Raw genomic sequence first — 26471 nt, forward strand, 5'->3', positions numbered from 1 at the left:
TGTAAGCTGTAAGGAAGACAATTTGGCTTGTAAAGTGAGAGGCGTGGCAGCCTCTGTGATCAAGGGCAGAAGCTCTAAATGTCAGTTTTGTTTTAAATTCCAGCTCCTCCACTTACTGTGTGACCTGTATTACTTATATAATGCCTCTAAGCCTCGAGTCTCCTCCTCATTTGTAAAGTGGAGATAATAATAGAGCCTACCTCATAGACTTGTTTATAAGGATTACAAGAGTTAATACAGATAAAGTGCTTAGAAAGAGTGTCTGGCATAAAGTGAATATCCATTAAATGTTAACTCTTACCATTATAAACTTTGTAAAAGCTTGGTTTTCTTGTCTATTCTTTCTTTTGACTGAGGCAGCTTGGTAGGTAAGGCAGCTGGTTTTGCTCCCACGTGCAAGCGGAGAAAACAGATATTAAGAGGTTATAGCACTTGCCTGTTAAATCAGTTGTAGGTCTAAAACCTGATAGCCTTCCTTTCTACACATTACACGTTGGCCCTGGGTTCTTTCTAGTCTCAAGAATTAGATATTGCTTTTCATAAAGAGCATATACTTAAGGAAGCAATATAGGTAGAAACGTGTTTTTCAACAAACAAGTGGTTCCTCCAAACTGGTCTGTGGATCTTTCCCCATCTGTTCAAGTCAGAAAAAGGCAATGTAGTGAAGTTTCCTAAAGCTAAATATATTCAAATGTTAGAGCTGCCCCCGAACTGAGGTTGTAGCCTTCCTTCATTTTTAGTGTAAAAACATCACAATTTATAAAATGATGGTGATATTAAATTATAAAATATGGACCAACACTATATTGGATATCATTTTTTTAATGTACTGGTTTATTTATTTATTCAACAAATATTTACTAAGTGACTACTGTTTATTAGGCATGGTTCTAGGCACTGGAATGATAATAAACAAAACTAACAAAAATCTCTGCCCTCATCTGGCACCTTAGAGAGGTTAATTACTTAATTACTTAAACAAGTAATTAACCTCTCTAAGGTTGTTTGCTCGTCTGTAAAATGATGAAAGAGCCTCTACTACATAGGGCTGTGGCTAAGAAATAAGTTAATAAGGCAAAGTGCTTAGGCATTTATAGTGCTACTGAATATAATCAGGGAGGGAGATTGAGAGAGACTGAGCATGTAGGGAGGGGATGGGTTGCAATTATGAAAAAGAGTGATTACTGAAGGCCTCATTTGAAAGTGCCATTTGAGCAGACTCAAAGGAGCTGAGGGCGTCGGCCATCTGGACATCTGGGGGACGAGCGTTCCAGGTGGAGGGACAGTGCAGGGCATAGCACCTGAGATGGACCACACCTAGCGCATCTGATGAAGTGCAGAGTATGGTGTGGCTGGCATAGAGTGAGCAATGGGGAGGGTAGTAAGAGAGGAGATCGGAGATTGAAGGGAAGGGGTGGCGGTTATCGAGATAGAGCTTTTTAGGCCATTGTAAGGACATAAAGTTTTACTCTGAATGAAATGGGGAGCCAGTGAAGTGTTTTAAGCAGAGAAGTATAACAATGTGACTTACGTTTTAAAAGGTTTTGCTTAGCTACTAAGTTAATGATAAAGTATAGGGAAACCAGGGTGAAAGCAGGGAGACCAGCTATGATGTTATAATAGTCCATGTGAAAGGTGATGGTCCTTTTGGGAAAGACCAGTGGCAAGTGCTAAATAATGGTGAAATTCTAGATATATTTGGAAGGTAGAGCCAACAGAAGACTATCATAACAGACTGGATGTGGGATGTGAGATAAAGACAGGAATCCAGACTATTTGGCCTGAGATCCTGGAAAAATGGCATTGCCAATAGCAGATGGAGCAGGTCTGAGGGAGGCAGGCCTAGAAAGTGCAGCTGAGAGTTCAGTTTTGGATATGTCAGGTTTGATGGCACATGATCTGCACGGAGGACATCATGAAACTCCATGCTGAAACGGACCTAGGCCTCACATAATATCATGCATAACATTACTATATTAGTTTAAAAATCACTTGTTGAATTCTTTGGTTGCCTGGGAAGATAGTACCTACTCTTAACCAATCGATTCATTTACACCAACAATATAGTATAACTTTAGAACAGAGATAAAATGATCATATTCTTCTTATCTGAAATAAAAGATTTCCTCAACAACAGAGTGATTTATACACATCACACAAACAAAAGCAAACTCACAAATTCTAAGTTTCCTCATAACCATTGAGAACCATGGAATGTATACTACTTTAGTTTATTTTCTACACATGATACTCTTCATTTCAAATATATTGGTATTAAAGTATTTGAATATTATAATAAAGCTCTGGCCCACGGGAAACTCATTTAAGAGTTTCCTGCTCTCAAAATCATCTTGATTATTAAAAAGTGCCAGAACTTCAGCAACGATATCATTTTTGGCATCATGAGAATGAGAACAAAATTTTCTAAAAGATCAAGAACACCTTTTTGACTGGTGCTGTGAAGAAAGCCTCCAAAAGATGTTTTGCTGATCAAGTAACATAAATTAATACTATGATCTAACCTTAAAGGAATAATTCCTAGCAGATGTGGAAGAGAGAGACCGGACTCCTGCCTGCATTTTATTTAGAAGTCAGTCTTCTCTTTTCTCCAGGTAGGATTCTCCATCCCTAAGCCAAAATTCCTTTAAAAAAATTAAATGATGAATATGTACATTATAACTTATAGGGAATAATTCGAGGAACTATAATTATATTCCTCCCTCCTTTCTTTTTTCTGTGAGATTTGGTTATCTTGAGTTGGACATATGACTGAAACAAAAAGGACAAGCAGAGGGAAAAATAAACGTGAGCCAAGTGGCTTTGAAAACTCCATCAACAGAGAATCTGAAGAGACAAACGAGTCATAAAAACATAGGGTGAAGATATTGCCAGAACTTAGAACTTGACCAAATTGTGTGAAGTCATCACATAAAACAGAAATACTCATGAAGACTGTGATCTTGGAAAAAGGTTAAAAAATCATCGTGTGTTCTTTAGTGCCAACTAAAGTTACTATATAAGCTTTCAGCTAGCAGTGAAACAGAATGGGAAAAAAGAACCGGTTGTATCCTGGGGCTTCCTTTGGTGGCTTCAAATCAGTCATGGTGAGTATTTACACCATGGAAATCAGCAAATTGCTAATCAGGGCTTTACTTTTTTTTTTTTTTTTTAGGAAGCCAGCTTACCCTTATACCACTGAAAACAACTCTGCATGGGGATTAAGGAAGCCCCCAGCACCTCTGACAGATATTCACATATGGCTTTGGCAAGGGTGGTTTTTGGGAATAAATGAGTATTCTACAAGCAGGGGACTTCTAATAACTACCTCAGTAAGATTCAGTGTTTTATTATTTCTCTTGGAATTCAAATAGTATCAAATCCTTATTAGAAAGGCTTTCTCTAAAAAATGGTCTTGTTTCACTTCTCTTCATTAAAAGCTATAAAAAGAAAGGAGATAAAATATATATGGGACAGGAAAACCTCCTGCTTTCTAGTAAGCAGAAGTGGTGCCACCTGATAAAACTGTATGGTTACTGGAATGGAGTCAAAGCCATAGAGAAACCAGACCTGCTTTTTTTTTTTTTGTGAATGACAGTGTTAAAAATGTAACCCCTCTTAACTTCTCTACACCCCGAGCATACAAATTGCTTATACTGATACAACCTGCAGTGGTAACTCATTTCACACCTCCATTTTCTTTCTTGTAATCAGCAAGATTAAACAGCATGTTTGGGCAATAGTTGGCATTTATCTAACCTTTTCTATACAGGCCACACTGATAAAGCAGAACAGGCTTATGTACCTCACACGTCAGATCCTATCAAGAAATGTGGTAGTGACAGTTTGATAAGGACACCATAACTTATTGAACTTATTCTAAAAACAACAGCAGCAAACCATTCATCTCCTCACACTTTTTAATGATCTTGTTCTATTGTGTCCCCATGTTTAGATGCAGCCGATGCATTTCTGTTTGGCCACGTAGCATACAGTGAGCTGAGGGCACGTGGCAATGTGCATTTTGGTGTTATACCACTAAAAAATTCTAGAGAGTACACATGAAACTAATATAATATTGAAAGTCAACTGTAATTGAAAATTAAAAATTTGAAAAATTCTAGAGATCTGCATTTACTTCAATTATCTATAGAGAAAGGAGAGATCTAGGGTTAGTTTTAACTTTCACCTTGCCAACAGCTTCAACCAAAGTGAAAACAATGGCTTGTCAGAAAAAACACTGGCAGTTGCTTTTTCCTTTGTTCTCCAAAATGTCTAGTGTTGTCACAGACGATGAACAAGAATGCTAACACTTTTTACTGTTTTAGGATAACATAGCTACCTAGGGCAAGACACATAACAGAAAAATAAACCCAAATATATAACAAATTAAAATGAACTAAAAGGCTAATTTTCTTTTTTCTTTTTTTGTCTTTAAACTGACTGGTTTTGCAATTTATTATGGCCCAAACACGTTCTGGTGACATTTCCCAAAACTTTAAGCACATTTAATATTATATTTAACAGATAATTTAACTACATTCTTGAGCTTTAAAAAATTGTTATTGCTATTATTTAAGTTCAAAGTGAATTTTATTACCATGGTGAAATTCTTCCGATAAGATTCTAATCTCTGCGGAATTTCAGATCTTTCTGTTCCTTGTGAATAAAGCGGGATAAAGAGCATTCAACCAACCTGAGGGTTTAATTTTGTCATTCAGTTATCCTTTTAAACCTACAAGGTTTGTGCTCTGGAAGCCTGTGGTTTCCTCTGTTCTTGAGACAAGACCACACTGGTAAAGGGGGACACATTTGAGGAGGAACGGTAGAGAAATCCGTAGGGTCTTTCAATAAAAACACATCTACTGGTAATGCATTTCATAATAACTGATGAGAGACTCTGTGAACGTGGAAAACAAAATTTTGCTTTGTGAATATCTGTAATGTGACTGATCTTACAATTTTGTGGTGAGGGGAAGATAGGGCTCACTTCCAAACACTGGCTTTTTTTTTTTGGTGGCTTTGAGTCTGATCACCCTCCATTTGAATGGGTTGACACCTCCAATCTGTCCCTCTCTTCCTTTTTGAAATTTTCTCCTGCTTCCTGAAGCAAAAAAAAAAGGGTTGTTGTTAGTATTAGGAGTTCTGTCTTCTCACTTCAGGTTTTAGATATGATTATAAAGAAGAAAATATGACATGTATCAGGCAGACCCAAATATATAGAGAATAGTCTGAGGATCGAGTACTCACCATCTACCTCAAGATGTAAAACATTACAAATATAAGCAAAGCTCCCTCTCTTCTTTTTGCCTTCTCAGAGGTCACCACTCTTTCCATACATTTTATGTTTTTGCTACATATGTGTACATCCTTAAATAATATATAATGGTATGTTGCATGTTTAAAATTTTTATATAGATGGCCTGTTTTGTTTTCACATGATTTTTTTTTTTAACTTTTACTTATTTTGAGTGTGTTTTTCCAGGATCCATCAGCTCCCATCAGCAGTCATTTCAATCCAGCTGTGGAGGGCACAGCCCACAGTGGCCCATGTGGGGATCGAACTGGCAACCTCGTTGCCAAGAGCATTGCACTCCAACCAATTGAGCCAACCGGCCACCCCTTTCACATGATTTTTAAGATAAGCTAATACATAGATCTGGTTTCTTGATCTTCACCAATACAAGGTATTTGATAGTATGGCTATACGACAACTTATTTATCAATTTTTTAGTTCATGCTTCGATTATATTTAAGACAATTCTCCTTTAGCAATGTGTGAACATTTCTTTAAGGTGCAGACTTAGGATTAGAATTTTTGAATCACGGATATGCACATCTTTACCTTTACTGCTAGCTACTGCCAATCTCCAAAGATCGAATCACCAGCAGTCTATTTACCAAGCCCTCTGGGTTCAAAGTTTCAGATTCATTCACTTGGAATGGGGTGGTGGTGGGGAGAAGAGCAAGAATTTGGATTTCTAACCTGTCCTCAGGGGACGCTGCTGCTGCTGCTGCTGCAGTGTAGTGCCTGGGACTGCAATATTTTGAGAACAGTGCTCTAAAGAAAGCCTGTTGGATCACATTTTGAAAGTGAGAGCTGATGAGACACTACGTGAAAAGATGTGGCTGGTGAGGTTTTACTAGGTAACTGAAAGTCAGCCTGTGGTGTACTTTTAGCATTCAAATTCTAGAAAAAACTGACTAAATGCAGCTGCTATACATTAGGTTGGTGCAAAAGTAATTGTGGTTTAAAAGGTTAAAAGTAACTGCAAAAACCGCAATTCCTTTTGCACCAACTTAATAGTAAATAACCACTCTGAGTAACTGTCATCCAATTCTCAATTCTTAATGAGTTCTCCGGTCAGGTTGGGGCCTCTGCTGTGCTCCTGTCACTGCTGTGCTGAGAGGGCACAGCACTGGGCAGGTGGCCTGGGGTCAGGCCAGGGGGTGCAAGGAGCGTGGCTGACATTGTGTGTTAGTGTCTTGACCGCATCCAAGCAACCCAGGTGTTAGCCCACATGCAGGTGTGGATGTGCGCTTGGGGTTCCTCAAGATTGCAGGCATGGGCTATTGAGTCTAACTGACTGGGTTATTTTTAGATATTTATATGCGAATCAAAAAAATTCAATATCTTATATAATTTAAAAAATAATATTCCAAAGTTAGTACTGTGGTAACAGAATGCCAGGGAGGTTTTCCTCATATAGTCTTTCTTAAAGAACTTCTTATAAAAAATCTTGACTAGGAAGCCTTCACATATTATAGGCTTGCACAGTCTGCAAATGGTTAACATGAAAACTAGAAGGAAAGTGATTTATTTCAGATTTAGCAATATAAAAGGTCAATTAGGGAGAAAAGCATGTACAGTAACAAAAAGCATTTGCTTATGTCATTCCACAATTTACATAACAAGATAACTGTTTTCCAAAACTAGACAACAGGTTCAAAAATACTTCTTTTCACACCCTGAAGTGATGGTGTCGGAGCGATGACTGTTCTAAGGCCATTTACTGCAGGCACTTGCAGCTAGTTCTGGTATCACTACTCTCACTCTATCTTCGTTCTTTTCTCTCTCTCATCAGCTTTTTGCTTTCTTCCCTTCTTCTTTTATTCACTGGGTTCCGAGGATCATAGATTTCAAAAGTGTCTGAGTCTTGCATGCTTGCATCTTTCACTTTTCTGCTTTTATCCTCAAACTGAAGTACATGTGACATCCTAGAGGGAGAGAGATGGTTCAGTGATTTTGGCATAAAAATGGAAAGTGGAAATTGTACACAACACTATCCCTGGCACGATGGATGCTAAGGGTACAGAACACAAAGAGGGGTTTATTGTTTACTGGTGCTTATACCACATGGAAACGAACTTCTCAGAAAACACACAAATTTGAAAAACATGTCTGGAGTTTGCTCTGTTGGCTTGAATTTCTAGTAGTGAGTCTTTTTGCTTCATTCTTCATTTGAAATTCCTTCCCTGATGGGAGGTTAAAAGAGTGCTACCCTGAAGTGCTCCTTAAACTAAACTCGGGGAACATTCGGCCAGCTTCCTTTAAAGAGCACACTCACTTTAGCCAGAGTAAGCCAGGTTGCAGAGCAAAACTTCTGACAATAAACCAGCCCTATATGATTTTTTTGTTATTTTCAGTGGTTAAATGGGTCAAGAGTGGGGAATCTGTCAAGCAAATTCTTGTTCAAATAGTGTTATGACTCCCTTTTCTGTGGAGTTGTTGGGTTAAAAAGAATTTTTTTTTTTGGTATGAAAGGAAACTAAGCTTTTGGCACAGCTCCATGGACTAATTTCTCCCTCTTACTGTTGATTACAACAAATCTAACCATCCTGCTTTCCTTCTTTATCAAATGCTTACTGGTCTTAAGGTATCAACATGTGCTTGAATCCTAAGTGGTCATAAGCCGGCTATCCTTAGCAGTAGGGAAATATGCAAGTGATTGGCTCTGCCCCCACTAGGAGGTGTTAGGAATAAATGGGGATGTCAAAAGACCAGATTTCAGGGAAGCTGAACGAATTTGGAAAGAAAAAGTTCATTTTTTTAATATATAAACAAATGTACTAAGGCTTCCCCCCACTAATTATTTAAGCAATTTTTAAAATAGGTGTACCCAGCACTTTTCTTTATCACAGCAGATAGGGCCAAATTGCCTAAAGGATTAACAGTCCCCATACCACACACCAATTGTAACTTGCAGATGAAACCCAAATCTTACAGTAGTTTCTTTATCCCTGCAGTAGCACAAATGTTGAGTGAAGGTTACTTATGTGACAAACTCCCAAGGATACACTTGGATTTTAAAGAATCCTAAACAGATTTTGGGAGAGAAATGAAACATTACAATATCAGTGATACTAGTGACAAGGTTTCAGTAGCGACTGTTCACCAGGGCTGACAAAGCTGAGTGTTCCTACCATTCCCACCCCCTGTGATCCTAGATACAGCTCACTGGAATGCAATGAGTACTAGTGATATTATTATATGGATGACCTAGAGTCTAATTTACTAAAAGAGGCAAATCACATTCACATTTCTATAGTTTATTATTAATGAAACATTATTTGCATCAAATTCATAACTGGTCTCAATAATACATAAACATGTCCTCTCACACACGAGAACTGTTGACTTTTCATACTTCCTGTTGCTTTAGTGAACACCTTTAGAAAATGCATTGTAGGATCATTGCTTAGATGGATTCCTCAGATTCTGATTTTCTTGTGCTTTCAATTCCCTATAGTATTTAAGTATTAGCTCCTGAGAATAAAACAGCCCCCAATTCCTAGAAAAAAGACTGGTTATTCTACAACCTTGGGAATGAGTGACCCCTAGAACCAGTTTGAAACACAATCAAACCGGATTTAATCAATTAATGATGATTTGCCTAGGCCTAAATGATCAGCGACGACTCACTTCATTAAATACACCTCTGAAAGCCAACTAACCAGTGACAGACTTATGCTTTTGAGAGTTGGCCAGTGGCCGACTCATTCCAGTGAACACGCTTTGGAAAGCCAGCCAATCACGGACAGTCTCTCCTGAATAATGCGACTTCTGAAGCTGATGTCAACCCCTAAACAATCCATAACCCCCAAATTTATATAAAGATTTGCAACCTGCTTTGCTCAGAGAGACTGTGCCTAAAAGCATAACTCTCCCTTACTTCAGTTTCAGATATCAATAGGTGGTCTTTTTCTTTGATACTTCTTACAATCTGTGCTGCATGTCCCACAAAGTACACTTTTTAGAAACTTGAAATGTATTACCTCTGTTGAGGTCCCAGTTTAGAAAAGTGGCAAGACTGTCCAGTTAAAAGTCCTTTACCGTACATCACGGGGAGCCCAGCCCCTACTGCATTTCAGTAAGTGCTTAGCAACCTTCCAAGTTGACTCTTGTGCAGACACCCAAGCCTAAACTAGGAAGGAGCTGGAATCATATGCCCCTTAAAGTAATTTTATTCAATACTCCTATATTGATATCAAAAAATAAAAACCACATTTCAGTTAACTTATTAATACCTTTCCATATATACATTCTTCTATTTAAAAAACTATCCCTTTTTCTACCCTAAAATACAGACAGGTTTGGTGTAACATCCATTTCTAATAGGGCCTATCCATGTTTCAAAATGACTTTACCAGAATTTGTCAATTAAAACCATAAAAAGGCCCCTTTCTCCTTCCTATGCCATGAGACAATCTTGCAACTATTGGATTTAGTTGGCTCTGGTATAAGAAATGACATCTAGACATGTGAACCACAGCACAAAGTCCACAGAAAGAAATAGATTGTCCTGCAAATTTGAAAAAACAGAGTCATAAATTAAAGTAGCTGTCTTCTTCAACTGTTTGTTTCATACACCACTGCACTAAACAAATCCAACACTGTGATTAATAACAAACCTAAACCCAGAGGAAAGAAGGGGCTATCAGCTTACAAACTCCTTCAGCTTTAATATCCTAATACTTAGCATGGCTGGTTACTCAGCAATAATATTTAATCTTTAATAGAAATAAAAGCATAATCAAAATGCTTCACCCATTTATCTTTCAACATGCTTCAATCACTTCATTTTAAAAAGCAAACAAAACAGTTATTAAGATTTTCGGCATAATAAACTCCTGACCTGTGTGCCTCCATAAATCACAGACTGCATGAATTGAAAGCATGCCCACATTTTACAGTCTCCTGTGAGAATACACATGCAGATTTATAATACAGACTTAATTTGAGTACATAAGGGTCTGGTCGTTTACAATCTTGTATGTACCAATAACTCAGTACTAGCCACTCTGTGGCTGGTCATGGAACTGGCCCAACAAGAGCAGTGAATATTTACACACTGATCATTTACATATGAAAATTTTAGAATTTGTTCACTTGAAGGCAAAGACAAAAATTTAGTTCTGATTAATAAAAAGTTTTATATAAGCTCAGATTCTCAATAAGAACACCGACTTGAGTGTGTTACAGAAATATGGAGGCTTACCATTTTCACAGAGGTTATGTTTGACAGGTAAGCTTTTTTTTTTTTTTGTATGAGACTATGTGGGATTATAAACAAAAGTAAATACCTGATTGTTGAAAAGAATCTGGACACTGATTTGACATCCAGTTTTTAAAGTTCTCACACAACCGTGAAATAGATTGAGATCTGACAGCACTTCATAGTGATGGGGAATGCTAGAGAGGTACTCATTCTCAGACATATAGTAAGTAACTCAAAATAGAATTCCAATTTTAATAATTTACTTCTAACTGAAATGCATTTAAATTATTTATGCTTATATAATGAAAACAGCTATCTTTTTCACTGGGAATTCTATAAACCATGCTTTCCCATTTCCAAGTCTCCCTAATTTAGGAACTGATTACCCAACTCTTAAATTATAGGTGTCCTAACTGTTCTACCACTGTACTGTTTCTCCTTCTTCTAATCCTCCAAAGGTTCTAAAATAATCTTTCATATTTCTTTTATAGCATTCCTTTGAGCAGGAACTATTGTCTATTATATTAAGCTTAAATACCTCAGCCTGACCCTTAAAACCCCCTAACAACTGGATCTTCCTACCTCACTGACCTTATTTCGTTTCTTTCATCAATTCTCAACATTTTGTAATTGCCTGTTTACTTAATTGTGAGCAGACTGTCAGTTATTCCAGACAGTTTGACTCTTGTTCACAGTTGTATTCCCAGTGCCAAAAATGGTGATTTGTGTTGTGAATCAAAGCCTTCAGCCCCTTTGTGCTGGCCAGGCCTGCTGGCTGTACTGGCTCGTTTGCTAAACTAACACTTGACCCTCCTTTTGTGTACGGGGACTGTCCTTTATTTCTGTGCTAAACTTCTAAAATGTCTAACAGGATCTGCAGAGTCTCCTGCTCAGTACACGCCCACCTTCTCACGACCTCTCCTAGTTCGGCTTACACTGAGTGTGGCTTTTCCACGGCACTCCCTCAGTGACGGCTGGTTTTTATTCCTCCGAGACTGCACTGGGAGCATACGTTCCATTCTTCTCCATTTCCTCTGGTACCTAATGCGGAACTAGACAGGCTGTGTCCTGAAGCAATGTTTCTCAAAGTCTAATCCGTAGAGCCCCGTACCAAATGCAGGTTGCACATTAGAATCCACTGGGTCGTTCTGAAAACTATCAGTGCCAGACCTCCACCTCCAAAGGTGCTGATTCAATGGTCCCAGGATGGGACCCCAGCATCAGTCACTGAAAATGTTTTCCCGGTGATTTTAAAATAGAGCCAAAGTTAAGACCTGAGCACTAAATTGAAGAACCTTTACACTTTCAGGTCGATTGATTTCATCAGCCATTTGTTCTGGCCCCTTCAAAGATGAAGAACAGGTGCTTCCTAATGACAAACTAGTCACACACTTAAAGAAGCTTAAGTGGCCTCTGAGCCTATTATTTTAACTGAATAATCTCAAGTGTATTATCCACTTTTATATATGGCTTGAGGATGAGGCAAGGGGCTAGATTCAATTATTCATTCAACAAACATCTGAGTGCTGTTTACATGTGAGACCCAATGTCAGACAGCAGGGACACGAAGCCAAATATGACCCAAGCCCTGCTCTCCTAAAGTGAATAGTCTATTCGGGAATGAACACACAGCCACCAGAACAAATGCATATTTTGGAACTGCCTGCAAAGTGTGAGGCAACAATAATACCGTGTTTCCTTGAAAATAAGATTGGGTCTTATATTAATTTTTGCTCCAAAAGACCCATTAGGGCTTATGTTCAGGGGATGTCATCCTGAAAAATCATGCTAGGACTTATTTTCTGGTTAGGTCTTATTTTTGGGGAAACACGTGTAAGAGTGTCCATTGATAGCACTCTACAAAAAGCTTTCACATGCTGTCTGGTATTATCTTCACAATAACTGCATGGGCTAGGCAGGAAAGATGTTATCACCCCCATTTCATAGGCAACCTGCAAGATTCGTGGTCAAGCAACTTATAGCTGGTAAGTAAGTAGTTGGCTAGATACTTTCTTGAATGTCTTCAGAGGTAACAAATTTTCATCTCATGAAGATGGATTTAACTTTAGGAATAAATCAAAGTTAACTCAGTGCTAAGTCTAGTGAGCAGGATAGAAAAAATGATATTGGGTAGTGCTTACTTTGGAATACAAAATTTAAAAAATACAACTCTGTTTTTTTTTTACTTTTTTATTTAAAAAAAATTGCAACTTTAAAGAGATAAGAATGATTATTTGTGTGGCTCCCAGGATGGTTTTGAAAGCATTCCAAAAAAGAAGTTCCAAAAATGTCTTGAGCAATGTGGAAGCATTTTTAGGAAAAGGTACCTCTTTTTTAGGTGAAAGGTTGCTTAAAAACAAAGAAGCGTTAATTTTCACTGTCAATTTTGATCCTCGCATTGCTTTTAACCAGTGCTCTCCGGAATCTCAGTCCCAGTTTCTCCTAATATTTCCTAAAATGAGGATGCTAGGTAGGGACACGCCCTTCGGCTGGAGGTACAAGGGGCAGAGCCCAGGGCCCATGTGTGGTCAATGATATTGTGTGTGTGTGTGTGTGTGTGTCAAAAATGCAGATGCAGCCATGAAAACGCTCCGGTTTTAAATCCTTTAGTGGCTCCTCACTGTCTAAACAATGAAACCCGCATTTCTTACATGGCCTCTATAATTTGGGTTTCACTCCTCTCTTCAAGCTCCTATGTCACCTTCCTCCATCACATCTTATGCTCCAGACATCCCAAATTATTTGCAGTTTCTTGAACAAAAACTGCTCTCTCCTGCCTCACTGCTGCCTCTCTATGGTGATCCACTTCTCCTCTCTGTCCCATTAGCCGAGGTGTCATCTCCTTGGGAAACAGGCCTGCCACGTTCTTTTTCCAGCAGGGTCAAGATGCTCTTCTGTACAATGCTCTAGGTTAGTCTCCCTCATGGGGCTGCAGGTGGCTCTGTTTTATTGGCCTTGGTACCAGCACCAGAGACCAATGCTGGGCAAGAAGATGACCTCAATAAATGTTTGCTGAAGAAATAAATGTTTCTGGGTTGCCAGTCACCTCTAAAACCTTTGGCTAGAAATCGGGTTTTGTTCACCTTTCTCCTTGGTATTATGAACACACAATTCCAAATTATTTGGTGATTATGTTTATAAACGTTTCAATTTTCCAGGTGAGTACTCCACAATACCAGAGAAGTATAGTCTAATACAAAGCTAAAACAAAGTATTTCTACCACCAACTTTATGCTATGAAAAGCCAACACTTATCTTTCTCAAATGGGCCCGTTACACTGCCTAATACTGCCTAATGATTGACATTTGTCTCCTGTACACTTAGTCTCTGTGAGGTATGGAATGGGCGGGAAACGTATATATTATCCTCAGACAGCCTTCCTTTACTGGGCTTGAAAGGCCTTGCCATCCTTGGTGAAATTTTGTCATCCACATAATTTGTCTTTAGTAAACAGTGTTGATAGCTTCTCATTTCTCCATTCAGTTAGAATTCTTAAGAAACCCAAGTAAATAACTCTATGGGACTATGCATTAGAAACTTAAATGATCCGGTTTAAGGTTTTTTTGGGGGAGGGGTGGGGGTGGGACTAGCTTGAAAGAAGATTTGTATTTGAGAAGCAAAAACAGTCATTTTTGTTTTTTAAGAAAAATCTCAGCAAGACAAAACACTTTTCAAGTTTTGCCCACATTTGACTCTTTGAAGGGACCATATCCTGTTCTGTATCATCGATGGGCTGCAGAATACTTTTGGCCGTGTCCTTTCTCTGGAATGCCCTGCCACCTCTTGCCCACTGGTCTATGCCCCCTGTCCGTTCAAAGCCGAGTTTAATTCTCATTTCCTCCAAAAAATCTTTTACGGGCCTCAGGACCTGCTCTTGCCTTTGAGTTTCCGTAACACTTTCTATGGAAACTTTTGTGGATTGCAGTCAGAAGGCCTGGGTTTGAGGTACAACCCAGTCACTAAATGTTTCTGTAGGAAAGTCACATTGCTTTTCAGACCTCTGTTTCCTCATCTGTGAAGAGGGGATGGTAGTATGAACCCTACTTACCTCACAGAGTCAGAGTGGGGTTCAAACATCATGCCTGCAATAGTGTGGTCCAAACACTTATTATCATTTCAATTTATTTTGCACTTTGTGTGCACATGTTACATATAAACTGCTTGCATAAATGCTTATCATTTTTATAATATTCTATTATACTGCATAGCCTTTTTCAAAGTGTTTTCAGGTACATCATCATACACATAACTTTTTTGATCCTACCTAACACTGAAGGCTTATACATATATTTTAAAATATGTCCCCTCTATACCAAGCATAAGCCATTCAAAAAGCAGAAACTATTTATAGAATCAAAGAACTATAAAAATTTTGTTTTTCCAACTTTTATAGCATGAGCAACATAGTCACTGTTTTGTGTGCTTTTTCTTTGTGCAAAGTGCAACAATCCTGAGAGGCAACAAGATAAAACAAACAAAAAAATTACCTGTAACTCCATAGCTCATCAATAACTGCTGTAAACACAGATAAATTGCTTCTTGTACTTTTTCTATGGATGTCTATGTATCTATGTATGTATATAGTATGTATACATACATGTGTATGTATATATTTGAAGGTATCATAATGTATATATTTTATAACTGCTTTTCATGCCCAAGTGCACCACAAACATCTTTTTACATGAATAACTAAACTACATCATTTTATTCATCGTGTAGTATTTGATCCTGTAATTTACAATCAATCCCATATTGTAGGATTCTTAGGCTTGTTCAAATTTCCACCTTTATAAATAACACTGCAAATAACATCTATGTGAATAATAAATATTTGGATTTTTAAATTTGTAGTAAATTTTTGTTTTTTGGCCTGGCTCAGCATTCTTTCTTTTGGTAGTTCTTTTCCTTTCAGAAACAATCTTTTCCAACTCTCAGTCCATATGGATGAAGTGTGATAACACCCCCTGTCCTTGTCCCAGGAAGGGGACACTTGGTAGAGGGCTGTCCAGAATAACCAGTGATTAGATCAGGGCATGGGCATTCACACAGCATTGACTCAGGACTTTTTCTGGAACTGCTGGTTGGCCATAATGGAAACATAAGCCTAGAGCTTCCGGAGGCCGTCTTTGCCACCCACTTGAGGAAGCCTACCTATAGATGTGGCCAACTGAGAAGAAAATAGAACAGGAGATAGAAAAAAGAGACAGAGATTCCTGACACTGGTTGAACTCTCTCGTAGCTCCACTCCTTAAGCTTCCCATGCTGATACATTCCTCATTTTTGTTTAAGGTATTTGTATCATTTGTAATAGAGAATCTTTACTAATGCTTAGGATAAATTCCTACTAGTAGAAATCTTAGGACAAAGAATGGTGCATTTTTAAGGCACTTCATATATTTTGTCTTACTTCCCTTCAGAAAAGATACACCATTTCACAGTCTCGTCATCTGAATGCCTTAATTTGCTTTGATTAATATAGTTAGATTAATTTTGTTTTCATTCTCCTCCCTATGTTTTTGGCTATTTGTATTTCTTCTTCTGTGATATGTATGCTTGTCTTCTTTGTCCATTTAAAAAAATGGCACATTCATTCTTTTTCATATAGATTTGTGAGAATTCTTAGTATATCAAGAATGTAAATCCTTATTCATCGCATAAACTGTAAATATCTTTTCTAGTTTGTCATTTGTCCTTTAATTTTGTTTTTTATGGAGTTCCACCTACCTACCTATTTCCTTTCTTCCTCCCTCCATCTCTGCTTCTTTTCCTTCTTTCCTCCCTTCCATAAAGAACTTTACCATTTTTGTGAGCAGTCTCTTCTTTTATGATCTCTGTCTTTAAAATCATACTTAAGAAGTCTTTCCTCATATTAAGACCATGTAAATATCCATCTATATTTTCTTCTAGCACTTTTACACTTCTTTTTTCACTTGTTAACCTCTTGTCAGTTTAGAAACTTCTTTTGGTATACCGGGTCAGATAAAGTTCTAATTTAATAATTTTCCCCAAATGGCTACCTAATTGTTCCAACTTTATTTGTTGAATAATGCACCCATTGCTTTAATTATCATAATTTTGGCATCTGATGGGGTAGATCATTACCCTTTTAAAAAATATTTCTCAAAATTTATTTACTTTTTAAAATAGATTTTACTTTTAAGAGAGGTTTAGTTTTAAAGAAAATTAAGCAGATAGTATAGAGTTCCCCTATACCCTCAAACAAATTTTCCCTGTTATTACTATCTTACATTAGTATGGTACATTTGTTACACTTAATGAATCAATACTGATATCTTATTTTAAGTAGACTCCATAGTTAATTTAGTTATAGTTAATTAACTACTTAGTCTATAGTTAATTTCTTAGTGCTATGGACTAGTTTGTTCCCCCATCCCCATTCATATGTTGAAAGCCCTAACTCCCAACGTAACTGTATTTGGAGACAGGGTCTTTCAGGAGCTAATTAAGATTAGATGAGGTCATAAACTAGCCATAGAGAGAATAATGACATTACGGACCCCAAATATCACAAACCATATTTTCTTCTATGATTCTCAGTTCACTTTTGATACTGTTTAAACATAAATGACATTTTTGTTTAAAATTCTTGACATTTTTCCTGTGATCTCTAGAATATATTTATAAATACAATTGAACGATTCTTTCATTTCTGTATTTTAACTATCAAAATGTAATATTTAAGTGAAAACGTTATGAATTTTTAATTTTATGACTTTTCTCCATCACGAATTACAAGTAATGTAGGGTTCTCTTTTCATACATTTTCAAAGCTCTTTAGGAATTACGAAGGTAAATGTTTAAAGTACCAGCACGTATGAAGAAAGAAGTGTGAATCCTTTTTCAACATGAAGTAGATAGTAGAGATGACAGTAATTCATCTGAAGAGACAGACAGACAGACAAAATATGAATGAGTCCAGAGATCAAAGTGTGTAAAAAAAGCCTAAGAAAGTGAAGTCACTGGTGTTCTTCACGTCCATCAGGGCAGCACAAAGATGACTGCGAGGAGCTGAAAAGGCTGAAGAGCAGAAAGGAATCAAGGCGGAAAAGTAAGAATGAAGGAAAGTCTCAAAATGGGAAACAGAAACAGCGACTTAAAGGAAGCAAAACAAAACAAAACAAAAATATATGCAGACAGAAATGGCCAGACCTCAGAAGAGAGATTTAATAATTAACAGTGGAAAAATAGGAATAAGAAAATGAAAAATATTTGAACAAACAAAACAAATACAGGAAAACAGAGCATTAGGTTAACCAAGCACAGAACAAAATGGACACTGGCCTTTGAGAAAAAGAAACCAAAGATGAGAACCTGTGGATTTTCTTTTACTGTTCACCGTTAACATGGGAAAAACCTCCTTTGTTCTGAACTTTGCATGAATGTTAATATTTTTCCCTCAGTTTGGGGTTTTGAAAAGCCAACTCTTAAAATTGCCTTTTCCCCCCCCTCAGTTAAAAAGAAGAAAAAATCCTCACATTATGGAGTGTCTTTAATAAATATTGAGTATTGTTGGAGCAACTGTGAAAAGATGTAATTTTCAAAATATCTTCAGCAACATGGGAATACAGTTTCTCAGCTTTCTTGCCTATCTAACATATTTAATAGTCAGCAAGACACAGGTGGAAAGATTACAGAGCCTTTCCAGAATAAATCAGGAATAATTATTCTTACACCTGCTCTGGGTTTCACCAACTGCTCAGCCAATAACAAATAATCTATGGCCAGTGAACTGACAAAACAACATGCGGAAGATGGAGACCCCAAACAAAAAGGCCTGTTAAGCAGCTGGGGTACATGGCTATCTGCCTGTCTCTCAAAACAAATCCATCAACAGAGCAAACTTCCTTAATGTGATAGAAACTTATTTCAGGGCAAACTGTATGAAAGCACAGAGTCAATACAGAAGAGTTTTCTTCATTCAGAAGAAAAAAAGGAGAAAAAGAAGTGACATCAGGGATTGAATAGAGGGCTTAGAATTAAAATAATCACCTTTCCAGGGCCAGCAACTCTGACAAGATCTATTCATAAAAGGACCACATTGGTCTTCTGCAGCATTATTTATATCCCTGTATAAAATGAACACACTAACTAGGGAACGTGGTGTATAATCACAGTCCTTCTTCATTTTTATCATGAACTTAGAACTTGGCTAAGAGAGAAATGGAAGCAAAACACTTACATTACACTGAGCTTATAATGCTGTTCTCCAAGAGATGATATTCTTTTGCTTTCTATTTAAATTATACTTCCAATTGATGTCCCCCTCCCCTTTTCTTTTTGGTACTAGCCTCAAGGGAAAAAAACCAATATTTCATTAATGAGGCATTACTGTTCACTGTAAACAATCTCAAATCTCAAATTTATTTTATTTCAGAATGTTAAGAATTATGATAGAAACTAACATTAACAACTGCAACTTATTATGGGCTAACTAAGAAAAGGTCATAAGAACTGTCAAACATTATATAAATGATGTAAATTCTAATAATCATTGTAATAGATAGTAGTCAAATCTAGAGAAATAAATTCTTAAAAATATCAATGACAACACTGAAGATGAGAACAAAACATTTATTGATCACCGATTGTTCTAGACACCCTGTTAAATCCTTTAAAAATAGCATCTCATTCAATCTACAAACTCATCTACCAGGAAGGTACAAATATTATTCCCCCAGTTTACATTTTAAGGAACAGGGTTAGAAAGGTTATATAATTTGCCCAATATCACACAGCTAGTCAATTCCAAGCTGGGATTTCGGTCTGACTCCAAATCCCATGATCACAACCACTCTACTTATTTCCATTATATTCCTATGAAAAATTATGGGTAAATACGGCAGGAACTTCTTGTTCAAGTTAAACAAATTTTTAAGTAACTTTTTGATTTTTAAATCTTCAAATAATACAAGTATTATAATATTAGGAATATGGACTTAGTATCTCCCATGATTTAAAGGGGCTAGGTAATTCTTGACTAAGATTTAATAAAGTCCTGAAGTCACTTGTTTGGCCTTATTACTACAGTTTGAAAGAACAGCACTACTTTATTTGAAAAAATAAAAAATATACAGGCTAGCTCAGTTAGAGAAATTGTTGCAATACAAAATCACAAATAAGAGATAATGTCTTCCAAAACAGAATTAAACTATTGAGCCAAGCATGATTGTCTAATTTCTGAGATCTACAACTTCCTAGCTATGTATCTTGACCTAAGTTACTTAACTTTTCTGTGCCTCAGATTCTTCCCATATAATTTGGGCATAAGAACATCATCTAACCTATAGGTTTAAAAAAGATTGATTTGTGCTTTTTAAATAAATGTTCATTAAAAGTTAGCTTCTTACTATAACTTTTATTTCTACTAAAAAACAGCTCAAACCCAACATTTTACTTATCATGGTCAACTGAATTATCTGCACACAAGGAACAGACATTATTATTACATTTAACTTAATTATCTGCATTAATACCAGAGAGGAGAAGGGATATTAATAATTAAAAATGGCAGGTAGTAGAAAGATTATTAATGAATGTCTTTGGAAAAGGATTTTATGGTTTGTATTTATTTATATGTAGGCATTCTAGATGTCATGGGGATGCATATCATATAAAATAAAAGTGAGAGGTTGTCCACTCTATGACTTTGTTAAACCTTTGTGCTTTTGTTCAGTACCAGAGAGATGGAAAACATTCCGATTAAACTTCTCATAAAAATATTTATATACCTATACCAGAAAATGGCAATAAAATATCCTAGATTTTGTTCTTTTTTTATTCCTCATGCTACTTATTTTCCACATGTGATCTTTTACATCACTTTGAAGGTAGGGGGTTTGTCTAAAGACTGATTATTTCCTTTCTGGCACTAGGGCTACAATTCAGGTAGCGGCCACCTGTTAAATAATAGGGTCTTTTTATTGACTCCATGGTCAATTGTCTAAACTTCTTCCAAGTGTGGTTAACTAACAAAATAATTATAGCATATTATCCAGCCACTGAAGCTTTAGAGGAAAAAATGTGTTGACCAATAACGGTCCAAGTTGCTTACCAGATATTATATAGTATTATATTGCTACAATAAGTTAGCAGTGAGGTAGTGACCCAGGAAATGACAGAAAGATCCATGTAAGAAAATGAAACTGACTGAAAAATATACATAAGGCCTTCTTCTATGATAAAGGACACATTTAATATCAGTGGGAAAACAGGATTATTCAATTGTGGTGGTTAGCAATTAAAAAAATAGTTATAATATTAACCTAATACAATACAACAAATCAATTCCAGATGGATTACGGATATAAATTAATAATAAAAAACAAAACAATACAAAGACTACAGAAAGATACAGCTAGGTATTTATATAATCCTGGGGTTATGAAGAGCTAAAGAATGACACTGGGCAGAAAACATGGAGAAAAAGATTGCCAGATTTGGCAATGCAAATTTAAAACTCTGCGTTAAAACCAAAACAAAACAAAAATCTCCATAAACAAATTATAAGGCAATGACAAACTGGTAAAAATATTTAAAACAAAAAATAATATCCTTAATATTTAAGAGCTTTTGTAAATCAACAAATATATAATCACATTAGACTACATACTTGACAACTACCACTACAACAATAAAAAAATATAAATGGTCAATTAAGATATTTAAAAAGCTCAACTTGACCAGTAAACAAAGAAATATGAAATAATACAAAGTAGAAATTGGCAAAGATCAGTATATCTAAATCTGTTATCTGTGACATATTGCAACACATACATGCTCACATAATACCTATAATACCTAGAGTAAGGAGAAACCAGCAACTTCATACATTGTTGGTACAGGTATAAATGAGTCAACTTTCTGGAATGCAATCTAGCAAAAATGTCATCAAAGACCTACCTGAGCTGACAGAAATCAGAGTGGCTGATGGGAGAGAACTGGCTGAAAAGGAGCATGAGAGAATCAGCGGGTAATGTAAATGTTCTACATCTTGGTTTGGTGGGGTTTCCATGGGTGTATACAATTGTCAAAACTCACAAAAGTGAAGAGATACAAATTGTGCATCTTCTTATATTTAAATTTTGCTCAATTAAAATAATTTGTTTTAAACACAGACTTAACTCAGCAGTTTAACTTCCTTTAGCCTAAGGAAACAACATGAATTTGCAAAATATTTAACTTTTGGATTATTCACTGATGAAGGTTTATAATAAAAAAAAAAAAGATGAATTTTTCCATTCTTGGAAAAAGTAAGGATAGATAAAAGCATCTATATGTTTATCTGTGAGATATAAAATTACTAATGATTTTTCCTTTCCTGTCGTTTTTCAATGCTTTATATCTTGAACATATATTATAAACACAAATTAGGTTATTTGAAAAATCAGTATGACAATTACTATTAATTTCACCTAATAACTCCATGAAAGAAAATGACATATTATTTAAAACTGTCTTTAAAGAAATATAAACAACTATGTATAAATTATACACCTTGCTTCACTAAATTCCACCTGGAATCTTACTACTTAGATTTTTCCATCCTGCTTTAAGCATCATTTAGCTTTCAGATATGGTTCAAGTGTCAGAGTGCTTGTTGATAATTTCTTGATTGCCTGTGTACAATGGCAACTTTTATTTTGTACTGGCTTTGTTGTTATCTGGAACTACCACCGTGAAATGACTTTTTACTATATAGTGTGCTAATCCCAAGGACCTTTGCTCTTTAAACTTTCTTTCCAATAGAAATAAACTACTTATGCCTGTGTAGCTTTTATCTGTTCCAAAAGGCTGTCTGCTAAAAAGAAAAAAAAAAGATTCTGGAGAGAGTCCACAATCTATGACTGTATATTCCCAACAGAAAAGGTAATTTTGTCTACTCTCCTCCTTTCTGTATGATTGCTAAATTTATACTCACCACTCTGGATTCAGCTAAACACCTGCTTTACTACACTTTTCTCTTTTTCTCAACAGATTTTAAAATATTAGGTTGGTGCGAAAGTAATTGCAGTTTAAAGGGTTAAAAATAACTGCAAAAACTGCAATTACTTTCGCACCAACCTAATAGAACCATTGAGTACTACTAGCAAATTTAATGAATATACCGGGGGTGCCCAAAAAATGTGTACACATAACATGTATTCATCTTTTGTTATCGGTATATATTGAGTACTACAATTTTAATACAGTTTTTTCCTTTCTTAAAATGTGTAGACTTTTTTTTGGTACCCTCTGTATATACATTCCTTCTAGGTCACAGATAACATAACTGATGTACGTTAACATTCACCTTTTCTTTATATACTTTTCTTTGAGGTTATTACAAGAGGACTGTATAACTACCATTCTGCCAATTTAATTTAGAATGTTTAGTTTGTGCTGCTTGAGTCATTTGTCAAGCCTTACCAATTTTACCCAAGTACCATGCACCCTCCTCCGTCTCTCACACCTAATATTTCCCGAGCACTGCCTAAAAGTCAGGCGCTGTGTTGACTACTTTGCATGAATTATTTCACTTAATTCTAACAATAACTCTGAGGTAGGTATTGTTATCTGTACTTCACAGATGAAGAAACTGAGGCATGCAAGAGAGGCTGCTTGCTCAGGTCATTCAGGAGTCATTGTCAGAGCAGGGATTTGAACCAGGCAGTCTGATTTAACAGCCCACTTTATAATTAGGAGATAATCCAATAGGTGGGATTGTAGAGAGCATCCATGATGGTGCATTTCTTTAAAAGAATGTGGAAATACGCCAAAGATGAGAACAGGTGAGATATATGCTGTAACCAGCTCCAGAAGACAGACATTATTTAGAATCAAAGGTCTCTGAAAGTTACGTTAAATTTTTGTTCTTATCCTCCTGATTCTTACTTTATGATGAAATCCCTGTTGGTAAAAGCTGGGTTAATGGAAGCAGCATAGGTTCTTATGTGTGAACGACAGTCTCACCATTTATTACTGTGAGATCATGGACAAATAACCTAATTTCTTTGAATCTCAGTTCCCTCATTTATAGAATGGGAATAATACTAATTATCCGATGGAGTTTTAAGAAACATATCTACCACAACTGGTCCCCAATCCATGAGCTCCATGAGGCTCTTGTGAGGGTTAATGAGAGAAGATAACATAAAGATCCTAGCAGGGTACCTGAAATACAGTTGGCACTTGAAAAATGGTGAGCGGGGTGGTTAGGGGTGCCAACCCCCATGCACTCAAAAATCTATATATTACTTTTGACTCCCCCAAAACTTAACTGTAGTTGACCCCTTGCATCTGTAAATTCAAACTCAGATGGAAAATAGTATTTTCGCTCCACGGTTGGGAATCCGTGGGTTTTTGATGTGGGGTTACTGAATCCGAGGATGTGACTCACACAGATAAAAAGGGCTGACTGTATTTCTTGAAAAAAATCTGCTTATGAGTGGACTCCTGCAGTTCAAACCCACGCTGTTCAAAGGTCAACTGGATAGCACATGCAAATAACTGCTTCAAGAATGAATTGGTGGGATCCTGAGCCACGTTTCTCTCCTGCTACCAGCAGAAGAGTAAGAGTAAACAAAGCACAGAAAGGGTGTATATTTACTTTGAAGTCAAGTATAAGTGACTTGTACTCTGTCAGTTATTTTGTATAATCTTATTAATTAATCTGAGTGACTGATAATTGGCTAAAAATATACTTAACCAGTGCTTTTAAAAGAAACAATGAAATTTTACATTAAAGGATCTTGGCAGACATCCAAAAACAAAATATGTCTGTGAAAATAGAAATGCTCTACAAGCAAAAGTAATGAAACTAGACAGAGACCTTACACCTCTCACAAAAATTAACTCAAATGGACCATAGACCTAAATGTAAAATGCAAAAGTATAAAACTGTTAGAAGATAACATAAGAAAAAACCTACATGATCTTGGATATGGCGATGACTTTTTAGGTAACACCGAAGGGGTGATCCATGAAAGAAATAATGAATAAGCTTGACTTCATTAAAATTAAAAAATTCTGCTTTGTGAAAAACAATGAGAAGACAAGTCATGGACTGGGAGAAAATATTTGCAAGAAACAACTGATAAAGAACTATTATTCAAAATATACAAAGAACATTTAAAACATAACAATAAGAAAATAAACAATCTGATTGAAAAGTGGGCAAAAAACATTAGTAGACACTTCACCAAAGTAGATATGCAGATGGCAAATAGAATGTGAAAAGATGATCAACGTCGTAAGTCATTAGGAAAGCAAATAAAACAGCAATGAGATGCCACTCCACACCCATTGGAATGGCCCAAATCCAAAACACTGGCAACCAAATGCTGGTGTCGATGTAGCGCACTAGGAATGCTCGTTCATTGCTGGTGGAGATATAATATGGTACAGCCACTCTGGGAGACAGTTTGGTAGTTTCTTACAAAACTAAACATACTCTTACCATATGAAACAGCAATCATGCTCCTTGGTATTTATCCAAAAACAAGTCTACATAAACACCTACATACGGATGTTCATATCAGCTTTAGTCATAATTGCCAAAATTTGGGAGCAACCAAAAATTCCTTCAGTAGGTAAATGGATAAACTGTGCTGTACTCAGACAATGGAATATTATTCCGCACTAAAAAGAAATGAGCTATAAAGCCATAAGGAGACACAGAGGAACCTTAAATGCATATTACACTAAATGAAAGGGGACAATCTGAGAAAGTTACATAGTGTTTGGTTCCAACGATATGACATTCTGAAAAAGGCAAAACTATGGACACAGTAAAAAGATCAGTGGTTGTCAGGATTAGGAAGAGAGGGAGGGATGAATAGTTAGAGCATAGAGAATTTTTGGGGTGATGAAACTATTCTGTATGGTTTTGTAACGGTGGATACATGTCATTATATACTGGGGTGCCAAAAAAATGTATACAAGTGGGCACTTTGGTCAAAGTTGCTCAAGCAGTAGTTCGCCATAATCAGAAGTGTCTGGATTGCATTCATCTTTTATTATCGGTATATATTATTACAATTTTAATAGTTTTTTCCTTTCTTAAAATGTGTATACATTTTTTTGGCACTCTCTGTATTTGTCCAAATCCATAGAACATAGAACATCAAGAGTGAACCCTAATGTATGGACTTGGAGTCATAATAATGTGTAAATGTAGGTTCCTCAATTTTAACAAATGAACTGCTCTTGTGCAGGATGTTAATAGTTGGGATGGCTGTGTTGGGGGAGGGGGTGGAGGGCAGGGAGAATATGGGAACTCTGTATTTTCTGCTCAATTTTGCTATGAACCTAAAACTGTACTGAGAAAGTTTTAGACTGTTTTTAAAAAAACAGTCTATTTAAAATTATTTTCTAAAAACGAAGTCTCCAGATTCATTTAGTTTCACTGGCAAATTCTATCAAATATTTAAGGACGAAATAACACCAATCTTACACTATCTTTTTTCCCCAGAAAATAGAAGAGGAAATATTCCCTACACACTTTATGAGGCCAACATTACCCTGATATCCCTATTACACAAAAAACAGCACAAGTGAAAACTGTAGAGCAGTACCCCTCATGAACATAGACACAGATTCCACTGACAAAGTATTAGCAATCTCAATTCTGCAAAAATAAAAAGGAAAATACACCATGACCAGGTGTTGTTTATTATGTGATTGCAAGGCTATTCAATATTTGAAAATCAATGCGTGTAATTTACTATATTAGCAGTCAAAGAAGAAAAACACACAAGATCGTATCAATTAATGCAGAAAAGTATTTGACAAAATTCAACGTCATTCATGTGAAATACTCTGAGCAAACAAAGTGGAAGGGAACTTCCTCAACATAATAAAAAGTATCTACAAAAAACCTATAGGATAATCTTAGAAGGAGAGTTTTTCAGAACCAAGAACCAATCTTCAGAACCAAGAAGATTACTCAGAGCTGAGGATCTTGAAGAATTACA

General features: G+C 36.3%; 1 protein-coding gene across 2 annotated transcripts in view; it reads right to left on the reverse strand.

The window, feature by feature from the left end:
- Positions 1 to 6799: 6799 nt before the first annotated feature.
- CWC27 (CWC27 spliceosome associated cyclophilin) overlaps positions 6800 to 26471 on the reverse strand; it is a 178937-nt gene continuing 159265 nt past the window's right edge. For both annotated transcript variants that reach the window (XM_019743827.2, XM_019743838.2), the window contains exon 15: positions 6800 to 7215. In XM_019743827.2, the coding sequence (XP_019599386.1) occupies positions 7053 to 7215 (163 nt within the window). In that variant the 3' untranslated portion in view covers positions 6800 to 7052. The remainder of the gene's footprint in view (positions 7216 to 26471) is intronic.

Source organism: Rhinolophus sinicus, linkage group LG03 (assembly GCF_036562045.2).
Source record: "Rhinolophus sinicus isolate RSC01 linkage group LG03, ASM3656204v1, whole genome shotgun sequence".
NCBI lineage: Eukaryota > Metazoa > Chordata > Mammalia > Chiroptera > Rhinolophidae > Rhinolophus > Rhinolophus sinicus.